This window comes from Panthera pardus, unplaced genomic scaffold, assembly GCF_024362965.1.
Source record: "Panthera pardus isolate Hobbes unplaced genomic scaffold, ASM2436296v1 HiC_scaffold_22, whole genome shotgun sequence".
NCBI classification, from domain to species: Eukaryota; Metazoa; Chordata; class Mammalia; order Carnivora; family Felidae; genus Panthera; species Panthera pardus.
Window position 1 is genome coordinate 43,488,445 of NW_026526788.1, and position 12,376 is coordinate 43,500,820.

The 12,376-nt window shown below is 43.1% G+C and overlaps 1 protein-coding gene across 4 annotated transcripts in view; it reads right to left on the reverse strand.

Annotated features, from left to right (window-relative positions):
- GRID1 (glutamate ionotropic receptor delta type subunit 1) overlaps positions 1–12,376 on the reverse strand; it is a 696,359-nt gene that overhangs the window by 113,986 nt on the left and 569,997 nt on the right. For all 4 annotated transcript variants that reach the window (XM_019444807.2, XM_019444804.2, XM_019444808.2 and 1 more), the window contains 3 exons: positions 6,320–6,421; positions 4,662–4,859; positions 836–1,160 (listed from right to left, as the gene is read on the reverse strand). In XM_019444807.2, the coding sequence (XP_019300352.1) occupies positions 836–1,160; positions 4,662–4,859; positions 6,320–6,421 (625 nt within the window). The remainder of the gene's footprint in view (positions 1–835; positions 1,161–4,661; positions 4,860–6,319; positions 6,422–12,376) is intronic.

Below are 12,376 nucleotides of genomic sequence, written 5' to 3' on the forward strand. Positions count from 1 at the left end.
CGAATTTCAGATTCATAGAGAGTAGTCTCAGGAATTCTGTAAATATAGAATTACCTCCTACCTGGAGGGTTCCCCAGCTTTCTTTCAAACCTCAGAAATGAGATATCACTTTTATTAATATTCAGCCCTCACTAGACGACTTTTTTTTTCCCTAGGATTTTCAGAAATCATTGCCTGTGACTTGCAGTCAGAAGCTGCCCCGTTGAGGCCAATTATTTCTCCCTGGTCCCTTAGGTGGTAGCAGAAGAAAGCTTCTCACTGACTGTTCTTATATAACCTTGCAAACAGGTGCTACAGGCTTTGCCATGGTGCAAATAAGGCCAACACTCACATTAGGGAACTTTGCAATTTGTTGTTTTGGTCCAAACTGCATAATCCTGTAACTCACCAAGTGCTCTCCAGACTTCACAAAGAAAGGGGACTTTGTATCTCAAGAATGGATGGAGTACTGCTTAGATGATTACAAAACAATTGTGATTTTTTTTTCCTATTAAGACTTCAAATTTAAGTGAGATTCAGTTTCATCTGACATACCCCATGTGCATAGCAATCAATCTGATGTGGGAGGGGAGAAAAGTGCAAAGCAGAACTCCAAAGTCAATTTTATCTAAAGTGCAGAATTAGGCTTTGAAGTTGAGTTCCTTGTCACTTCATTTAATTTCTATCTGATATAACTCAGAGAAACTGAGTGCAGCATGATATCAGTATCGTTCTAGAGATTAAATAAAACTGCATTTAAAAGGACTTTGGCAAAACGCATCTAAGGAATCTGCCAACGGGCAAAGTTCTTCCAGGCCCGCGGAGCTACAGCAACATCAGGAAACCAGGAAAGTACCTTGCTGTACGAAGGCGCCGTAGACTATCCAGATGGCACTGTGCAAGGTGGCCGAAGCGGATGGTCGGGGCTGGGCAGCACTTTGAGCCCTCACGGCCTGTATCCGATTCAGCACAAATATGAGCACACCCACCACAGGGATGGCGGCTGCAATGCAGGCCCAGACAGCAAAATCAAATGGAGCAAAAAGAGAGAAGATGCTGATTTTCTCCTCGGGCTTCTTGATTAGGATCCCCACTGAATAGTCCATGTACCGCTTGCTGAAGTCCACAACGCTCTCCCTCTCCGGGGTGATCGTGATGGCAGAGATGGCCAAGTCTGCTCTCTGAAAGGCAAAGTCATCTGATCAGAAAGCAGTCCTCAGGTTCCTGCTGGGTCCCACCCTGTGTCAAGGCTCGCCCTCTGCCCTTTGGGTTACTCGGTCCAGAGGAAATGGATTCAAGAGGTGACACGCCGTGACCTTGAATACTGTAAAAAAAATAATCCAGCACTAAATTGTCTGCTTGAATTGTAGTTTGTCTTTACTTTCTTGTTCTTCTCACAAACTATCACTATCTTCTTCCTTTTGCTGGTATTTCCCTCTACTCCATCCCTGCCCCCCACCAAGAAGTCCCTTCTCTCTTCTTCTAGGCTTATCTGCATCCTTCTTATACCTCCATTAAGCCTCTCCAAACTTCCATTAGCCCACATGATGTCTCCCTTTTCCGAGGTTCTTCAGAAATTATACAGTGAGTTGTACAACTACTTTATATCTCATCAATGTCTCAGTCCCTGGTTGTTTTGTATGTAGACTCTATGCCAGAGAGTAATGTCCTCCAAGCAAAAAGGGGTTATCTACTTCTCTTGATTGTCCACTGCCCTTAATTCATGGCCTCTCAGACATATGGGTTGATTCTTCATATAGTAAAGCCACGTTGTAAAGAGACTCTCTGGGCACTCTGTACTGTGACCTCTAAAGCAACTTGCAAGATTTCTGCTTTCCAAGATGGGATTAATTTTAAAATAGACAAAGACTCCATTAAGATGGAGTTAGATGTGAGATTAAAGCTGCCAAGACTGGTGGAGGTTAGGATACTTATGCCTAGATGGATGGTGGCAGCCAATAATGGGCCTGGAGTCCCCACTTAAACCACTGGAGCACTAAAATGTATAATGACCATCCTGATCTTGACTCTTGGACCTCTAAGTGGGAGGCATCAACAGAACTAGGTTTATTTTAGGGGCGTTTAGGTGGCTCAGTTGGTTGAGCATCCGATTCTTGATTTCAGCTTAGTCATGATCTCAGGGTTGTGAGACTGACCCCTGTATCTGCACTAGGCATGGAACCTGCTTGAGATTCTTTCTCTCCCTCTGCCCCTCCCCTGCTCATGCACAGACACACACACACTCTCTCTCTCTCAAAAAAATAATAAAATAATAAAAGAAAAAAATATCTCCTCAAAAAATAAAAATAAAAATAAAAATAGGTTTTAGAATAACCAGCTCTAACAACTAATTCAACCTATATATGTAAATTGGGAAAACATACACAGAAAGATTTTATCAGAAAAAAAATTATCAGGTCTAATATATGGGCTAGAGGGGCAGCAGATATACTGATATTGTAAACTATGAAATCCAAAAAATAATATAAAAAAATAATAAAATAAAATAAAATAAAATAAATAAAATAAAATAAAATAAAATAAAACAAAACTGAAATCCAACAACATATCTAGAGCAAGGAGAAAAAAATGTTGGAGGTAACGTTGGTGAAGGTCTCCTCTTAGAGTTGTTACATTTGCATCTCTGGTTCTTGCCTCTTTTTTCAAAAACTCAAGATCCAGGGATTTATTTTTAAGGATTTAGAGAGTTCAGACCATAATTAAGGATTAAGAAGAGATCTAGTGGAGCAGGATAGGTTTACAAACATAGGAATAAGGAAAAGTAATTAATTAAACCAGGTCCAGAAGAAGTACAAGGGATCAACTCATGACACAGGTAGAGGGATGGCTTGTAACATGAGGAAAACAATCTCTATGGGATATCGCTGAGGGGCCCAACAGAGGACAAGGTAAGGAACTTGGGCTGTCCTGAAGACCTAGCTGAGGTTAGAGACCACACATTGTTCACATACCCATCTGAGCAAATTTGTGATTTTCTCCTCTAATTCCATGCAGCAACTTGGATGTCAGAGTCAGCGGGTAGATAATATAATCAAGTCAGGGTTTCAGTACAATAAGAAACCCAGAACAAAAAGAATCACAAAAGATGAAGGGAACAGCATTATCTGATCAACCACTGAGGGCACACCAGGCAGGGAAGGATGCAGTATCACAAGGGCACAAAATTCTTACAGAAGGATGAAACTCAGTGGAACAGGGCAGATACAAAAGACCATATATCATATGACTTCATTTATGTTAAATGTTCACAAAAGTATTTCTATAGAGATAGAAAATAGATCAATGGTTGCCTAGGGCTGGGGTTGGGAATGGGATTAACTGTAAATAAGTATGAGGGATATCACTGGGTTGATGGAATTATTCTAAAACTAGGGGCACCTGGGTGGCTCAGTTGGTTAAGCGTCTGACTCTGGCTCAGGTCGTGATCTCATGGCTTGTGAGTGTGAGCCCCACATTGGCCTCTGTGCTGACAGCTCAGAGCCTGGAGCCTCCTTTGGATTCTGTGTCTCCCTCTCTCTCTCTGCCCCTCCCCTACTCATGTTCTGTCTCTCTCTCTTCCTCAAAAATAAATAAACATTAAAAAATTTAAAACTAGATTATGATGATGGTTGCACAACTCAGTAGATTCACTAAAAATCATTGAATTGTATATCCTAAATGGGTGAATTTCATATATAAATTAATACCTCAACAAAGTTTTTTTAAAAAAATCTTAGGGGAAATTGGAGACATTTGGTCTGCCTTTATGAGTTTATAAAGCGAAGCACCAATGTTTTAGGAGCAAAGGTTCAAAAGAGTCAGAAGGTTAACAGGCAGTCGTCATGGAGTGAGACAGTGACAGTAGTATGTAGGACGCTAACAAGATGCATCTGTACGGGTGCTGATTTGGAGCACAAACAAAGGTCACTGGAGGTGAGGCGGTCAAAATGCTGGCAGCCCAGGGTTGTCCATAGGGATGTCAGAAACATCAAAGTTGGTGGCAACATCAACACTAGAGAGGGAAGGCTTTAGCAGATACCACCATCATAAATGATTGTAAGGAAATGACCCAGAGGTCATGGGAGGACAGGAGGCTTGGATGGGAACACAGTGAACTGGCCTCATACCATGAGTCTCAATGAGGATACAGGCTCTATAGGAGACAGGAAGAGTAATTATTTGAAACTAATTTGATGAGGTAGGGAATGCTGTATCACTTACACACAACAATACAGACACATGCACACACCCATTCACACACACACACACACACACACACACACACACACACACTTGCATATACACACCCCACCTGTGGGTCATGAGGGAGAAAAGAATAAGCATTCATTAACTTCCCATGAGAACTAAGTTCTTATTTCAGCCCAAATATGGGGGTAGGTTTCAAGAAGGGTGTATTATAAAGCAGGCTCAGCAGATAGGCTCAAAAGGAAAGACAGCAATGAGCACTGAAGGAAAACACAGAGTGCCAGGAAATGAGAAAAATAAAAGAGCAGAAATGGGTGGGTTGAAGAAAAGAGAGTCTTAGTGAGTGAAGAGTGAGTGGTAGGCTGTGGTTTATTTAGTTAGTTCCAAGGTTCTAACTGCCTAATGGATCAAATTTAGATATCACCCCAGAGGCAGACTAGGGTGCCCCTCCCCATGGTCCTGCTTTTGGGACCTACCTTGCTGATGAGCTCCCCGATCATTCCGTTCCAGGAGGTGTTATGGAGCTGGTGACCATACCTGCCATCAGGGGCTTGGTAAATCTCATATTTGAAGCCCAGAGCTTTGGCCAATGCATCCAGGACATCTATGGAGAACCCTTTGTAGCGCTTGGGCTGTCCAAGGATGTTCTCAGCCACCATCACGAAAGGCTCTTCCTGAGGACAACAGAATGGATGTTCTTCAATTAAATAACAGATTCATTAACACATATATTTCCAGGGTATTATTGGAAAGATCAACCTGATGAATCATAGCTTTAGAATGTTTCCCAACATGGGCATGTATATGCGCAATTTAGGGCTGGAGTCTGAACATCTCTGCCCTTTTTTAAAGCAGTTTATGGAAACTCAGAGCATAGTACGTAGGAAGATCCCTGCAACCAGCATATTGATGGAGGAATGGAGATTTACTTGTCCTGTGTGATGCTATCCCAACTTCTGCCCAGAACCCCATTGCCAGAATGACATGATTTGTTTTTATTCCTTCATTTGTGACATTCAGGACTCCGTCCTTAGGAAATGCCATAATTCTTCAGGAGCCACATAAGAACTGTGGTTACTTCTCATCCAGGATAAAGAACAACAATAAAAGCTCTATGATATTTGATTGAGAGAAGACAGAATTATATCTATCAGATTGTACTAGAAAATGGATTCTGATTCATGGGAGAATGTCATACCATAAGTCAAAGGACAGGACAGAATTAAACCCCACAGTGTCCGAGCCCAAAGCCACATTCACACATTCTGTGCTTTGTCATGTGTGCTCCTGTAGGGCATGCGATCCTCTGGAAAACACCTCAGCCTCCCCCGCCACAATCCTGTGAAACTGACCAACAGTGGACTTTTGGCAAATAGCCTCAGAGAACATACCTCATTAATTTAACTGGGAGTGTGTGTGTGGGGGGGGGGGTGGGTGGGTGGGTGGGTATAATGCCTATTATGTGATGTGCATTCAGGGAATGCAGGAACACTGCTGCCAAAGGCTTCTAGAGCCAAGGAGATGTCAGTGCCTGATGCGACAGAGGGGACATTTGAACCATGTCTGGCCAGCTGATAAGAAGTAAATCTAAAATGTCTCCTACAGCTCTGGAAAGGTGAAGGAAGAAATTGAAAAGAAGATGATTCTAAGGTCTCTTAAAGATCTAAAAGTCTATGATTCCAGGACATCCATGCAGAAAAATTGCAACAAATGGTTTTCATTATAAAGTCTGCGCCACATGGGGGTCATCAGCGGGATTGGGTGCTGGAAGAATGTCCTCCTCCGAGCATCTTTCTGGGGACTCTGGCTACCAGCAAAGTTCTCTTAAGGACCACGAGTAGGTCAACATACTGTTTACATCCAGGAGCAGGTAGAGATGGGCCAGCAGTGGATCCAGATTTGTGATCTTTCTGTAGAGCAGCCCAGTCACCTCCCATGGAAGGCCCTGGGGCAGAATATCCGATCTTACTCTTACATCATTATTTGCAAAATTATTTGCCAAAAAGGCCTTATGAACACTCAAGCCACTACTCAAGATCCCCTTCTCTCCAAACCCGGTATTAAACCAAATGGAGAGAAGCCTCTAGCTCAAAATCCTGAATGGTGAACCTCCCCAATATGCCCATGATCCTACCAAGACAGTCACCACTTTGAGAGTCAGTCCTTGGAGGCGGCTGCCCATGGGCCTCTCTTGCAGGCTGCCATTCAGACCTTTCTCTGAGTCCCACGTCGCCAACTGTGAAGGAAAAAGGGAGTGTGAGGGACAGAATGGGCACCTGTGTGCACCTAGGAACTCGTCTCCTAAACTGGGATCTTGAGTCAGGCAGAAAGGCGGACAGCAGTCCAATCCATTTCCCAGACACTCAGAGCCATCTTCAAACCTTAGAAAGAATACAGGTGTGATAGAAAGTTCCACTTCTTCCATCAGCTCATCTGGAACTCAAGGACCTGCCACGTCTTTAAAATAAAACCAATTGGTAAGAACTTGTTTCTAGAATGAATATTTCTGTATAATTTTATTCTGCCTGCCCACTGAGGTCATGTCACTGTGTCTCCCACAAAGTGTCTTCTTTCTTAATTACAACTTTACTTGCCTGGGCCAGAGGGCCCTTGAGTTCAGCCATCGCTGCCACCAGGGCAGGATGACAATCAGCAGTGAACCAGGTAACAAAGACCCACATGTACAGCTTGTTTTGCACCCTGATGCCTAGTGCAAAGGTCAAGAGCTCACTGCCTGTCTTCACTGTAATGCATATTTCATAATTTTGCTTGATATGCAGGTATAGGCTAAGAATACACATACTCTGATCCACCATATTTTCCTGAGCTTGCAGAGTTTATCCAATAGGCTGATGCATCTCTGGCAGGCACCCTGAGGTGGTCAAGGACACCCTATCCTGGCTCAGAAACAACAGGAGACACAGAAGTTCTTGGGACCTGCTTCCCCTCTCTGCATCCCTGTAGCGTCCGGGCAACCATGATGAACTTTTTTGTCTGATCAATGATTCTCAATCATTAATTGGTGAAATGTAAACAAAATACAGATACCAACCCCCATCTCAAGGGAACTTAATCAGGATCCCAGCACTGAGGGATTTTAATACTTCCCCAGCAATCCTCATCGAGAAACCCTGTTCTTCTAGGTCACCGCATATTAGATTCTCTTAAGAAGGCTTTTAAACATATTGAAGGCTGGGCCTCACCCCCAGAGATTCAAATTTAATTGGTCTGTAGTGGGCTAGATATGAATATTTTAGCTTCCCAGGTGATTCTAATGCACAGCCAGGATTGTAAACCACTGCTATAGATTAAAGCAGTGATCCTCAAACTATAATATGCACACAAATTATCCAGGGATTTAATATGCACTTTCTGATTCTGGAGCCTGTGATTATTCCTGTCTAACAAGCTCCCAGGTGACACTGCTGCTGCTGATCTATGGCCACCATTTAAGTAGCAAGGGGTTAAATAATCAAATAATCAAACCACTGCAGGCAGCATCTACTCTTCGTCAGAGAAAGTCCACAAGTCCCCTAGTTAGGCTGAACAGAAGAACTATTCATCTGTGGAGAAATGTCACCAGGTGTCCTAAAGAAGCCACCAGTAGTACCACCTAAGGACACTTCTATTTTCCCAGCATGTCCTGTAGCCTTGATGTCTACAGCAGGGTCTGCACACTGAGCTCTGACTGTGAGGCCACAGTTGCAAAATCTGTAGGACCATTCTACCTGGAAGATACTAGAACCCCGAGACCTAAAGCAGGAACATCAGAATGAGATACATGGTTGTAACCGGGTTTAAAAGGAACGTGGAAACTCCAGCTGTCACTTTGCACACAATGCCAACTAAGACTCACTCCATCCTAAGTAATAGGATACCTAGTGGTGATGAATGAATCATTTAGTTAAGAGCATGGCCGTGTGCTCTGAGGAGCTCCTCACAGCCACCACTAATTAATTTCAGAGGCACTGCAGTAAAGAGCAAAGTTAAAATCTACCCAAAGTCCTGTTCAAGGATAGCAAAGATACCATGCTCTGGTAACTGGTATCATCAGAATGAAAGCTCATGGCTATTTCTCCACTGGGTCTCAGGAAATAGCACTGGGACCCAGAATCACTTCCTGCATCTGGGTCAAAATTCTGGTCAAAGGGAAGAGACAAACCCAGACAAAAAGAGTCAAGGTGTTGATTCCCTACATTCTTTGGACCCTCTGACATGGACGAGGGGACTCATGATGTGCATTTGGGCTGCCTGCATCTTATTCGCATAACTATCAGGCATTGGAGCTGCTTAGCCCTGATGGGTAACCTGCACCGACTGAGTTGGGTGGTGTTAAGAAGGTCCCTTGGACCACCTCAATGACTGAAAGAGTCATAATGAAGGCTATCTTGTCCTAATGATAACATGTGAGTTCCAAGTACAAGATATTCTGCCTTGCAGCAAGACTTGAATTCCTAACGTGCTGCCAAACCCCCTTGGCACAGGTGAAGGGGCATCTCAACTCTGTGCTACCCTGGCTTAGATGAGCAAGCACCTGGACTGGGGACCTGTTTGGCCTTGATCAAAGAAATTTTACCTGGCTGTCTAGTGGGATTGTAATCAGTCATGGGAATGGAGAACGGAGGCACAGGAAAAAGCAGTTGGAATGAAGCCCTGTCCTTCTAGAGTTTTAGCTCAGCTGTGAGAAAGGCTCTGCCTCTCAATGCCTGTCCATACAACCCTCTTTTTCTAGCCCCCTGCCTGGCTCAAGGCAGCAGCACCTCTGCCCCAGAGTATTGCCATAGCCTCCTCACTGATCTTGTTACCCCCAACCTCTCCCTCTTATAGCCTCCTCCATCATGCTGATATGTATCCTTGTAATAAACAAACTGAGACACGATCTGTGTCAATGAAAATTTTAGAACAACTTCCCATTTCCTACAGAATACATTCAAACATTCTGAAGCTTGGCCTAAAAGAAAGGCCTTCCTCATTGAGATCCAAGCCTGACCATCAGCTTACTTCAGTTTACGTAGGCACAGTCTATGCCAACCCCACCAAACCCTGCACCTTCCTCATGCACCTCACACAGCATGCTTCTTCCTGACCCTACATGTAGTTCCTTCTGCCTGTAATATCATCCCTCTTTGGTTGGGTCTGGTACATTCTTATTCATATTTTTTAAAAATAAGTTTCCACTTTAGAATAGTTTTAGATAAACAGAAAAGTTGTAGAGGCAGTTTAGAGACTGCCCATATACCCTACACCCAGTTTCCCCTATTTAAGATGTTACATTAGTGTCATACATTCATCACAGCTAATGCAATGTTTAGCCCAATTTCCAATTATACACAGCTGCAGTAGAAAGCATCTCCAGTGTCTTCCATATTGGACCTCAGTCCGTGATCCTACTGTGCTATTTGGGTTTGTTATCCTGTCCACTGAGATTAAAACCTTGTCTTCATAAACTGTCTAGAAATTTGGGCCATTGGACTAGACTTTACCTTGCTTATTCTCATCTTAGAGTTTCCAACCTTGCTTTGAATGCCATGTTCTTCTCTCAAATGTCAACTTACTCTGTATGGTAAAGATTTGGGGAAGAAGATAGGAAGTTGGAGATATGAAGGCAGCATATGTTCAGTAGTCAGCTGACTGATATTCTGGTTGTTTCTACCACTTACCTGAACGACCTCAGACAGCATGTTTTACTGTGGTGCTTAAAACACAGAAGGCAGTCTACAAATATTTTTTAAATAAATATGACGCCATTGAGATTCCATTTTCTTATATAAAAAGTAAAATAAAAGTAACTTCCCTGCTTACCAAATGTTCAGGGGCTATTCAAAAGAAACAATTGCTTTGAAATAATCTGTTATAAAATAATAATGACAAAGTAAAGAATCAGGATATAAAAACTGTGCAATAAAACCTTAATTATGTTTCTTTAAAAGGGTGGTGGTAAAAATGGGAGGAGCTTTATTAAAATGTAACATGGGAATATATCCAGGTGGTGGAATTATGAATAATCATTACAACTTCTTGACAGTGTTCTATGTTTTCAACAGGTTTTTCACCTACTTACACAGGAAGGAAAATAAGCTGTTGATTGAAATAACTAGTATATGTGACAAAATCCTGTCACAGGTATCTGTATGACTAAGGACTGAATGGAGGGGAGTGATCAAAGTCAAATAATTTGTTTGTCAAGGCCAGTCTGAGGGTCAGAATCCAATAAATCAGTCCCCTTGGCTGCCAGGAGCTGTGGCCAAGGGGTTCCTAATGCCTAGAAGAGGCAACTGTGGGTTCATCCAGCATGACATCTCCCATTCTATGACCTCTCCAAGATGGTGTGGACCCCATGAGCCTACTGGGTTTGGAGATGGGGAAGTGGCCACTGCTGAGGTCTAGCTCCATGAAGACAATCCTTCTCCACCAAGAAAGAAATACAGCAATCCTAAGGCAAAGCCATTTAAATCAAAGCTCAACTACATGAGAGGGAAAAAAATCCTCCAAGCCTGTAATTACCCCTATTTTTTGTCTGAAAGTATTTAGGACTTAAAGGTTTTTATTTTTGTGTGTTTTTGTTTTTTAATGCAGACCTCTCTCTCCCTGGCCTTCAGGGCATCCTGTACTCTGACAGAGAAAGAAAAGATACTTCAAAGTGAAACCAAAATTCTGCCTTCAAACACATCAAAGTACAACCATGTTCCAGGATCCAAGATCCTTCAGTTGGGCAGGGAAGTTTATTATTCCCTCACATCAGCCTGAAGCCGAGTGCCCCAGGCTGAGTGAATCCCCCCATTTCTACAAAGCCTTGTGTTCTTACCCGAATCTTAAGACGAGAGCAGTAAACCTTCACCATTTCTAATGAGACAGAGAGAGAGAGACAGAGACAGAGACAGAGACAGAGACAGAGAGAGGGGAAGGAGTAGGGGGGGGGGGGCAGAGAGAGGAGACACAGAACTCAAAGCAGTCTCCAGGCTCCATGCTGTCAGCACAGAGCCCAACGCGGGGCTCAAACTGAGGAACTGTGAGATCATGAGCTGAGCTGAAGTTGGACGCTTAACCGACTGAGCCACCCAGGCGTCCCAAACCTTCATCATTTTTGAGCCATCCCTCTGAACACTTGATATATAAGACCAGAAAAATCATGGTCCAAACAGAAGACTCTAGGGGGATTTTTTAAAAAATAAAATAAAGCCTTTAAATAGATTTCCAAGCTTGCCGCCGATCAAAATTAGGAGACTGTATTCTGCCTCCTTCCTGAGGCTGCCTGGTTCTCTTGGCTCAGAATGGCGAGGAAAAAGTTTCAGTCAATGAAACCAAATGAGGCTGATAGGCTTGATAAATGGGAAGCCAGAAAAAGCTTTCCCCCGTAGAAGTCCTGACACTTACTCATACAGCTGCAGACCATTTCATTTGTACATAAGTGCATCTACTCTGACTTCCCCTTGTATTTTGCAGACAGAATTTTGTTTATGGGATCGATGAATTTTATGGCCACAGACACCCACTTTTGACAGCTGACCTGTCAAGATCAGTGCCTGAAAAACTAATTTCCAGCACTGTTAAACAATACGAGAACTGCCACTATTTGATAAGACAGCTCTGGTTCTCATTCATCCAGGAGGTCTGTTCTACCCAGACCAGAAGCATGGATGGAGCCAGAGGTTAGAGCACAATCATCCCTTGAGAGGAGATATATGGTCTCAAAATCTGATTATGACAAACAACTGTTCAAGAGATCAGCCAATTGGAGAATAAATTTCATAACCCACTGGTCTCAGGAAAATATATTTCCTGAGTTAATCGGGGTGTTCTTCACGTTAGCGTTTGAGTTGTGAGATGTGGGGATTTGGGACTCTGTGGCCCTGTATTTAATAAATGCAGGGCTATTAACCATAAATGGGAAAGGCCTCCTTTGGAAGACTGGGCTTTGTGGTCTATAATCTAGTTACAGAGGTCTCTTGAAGTGCCATCTCTTTTCATGGGGAGGAGGGACGAGAGGAGAGGCAGTCTAACTGCTTCACAGCCCAGACACAGGATATGACCAGTTCCATATACAGAGCCTCACCAATTCCTGGGGAGAGAGTGAGGGAAAGAAAGAAAGTAGGTTTGTTTCATCTCAAATCTCATATTTAACTATATCCAACAAGACAGTAGATCAATAACCTATATTTCACATTTTACAACTGGTGACCAATCACTTCAG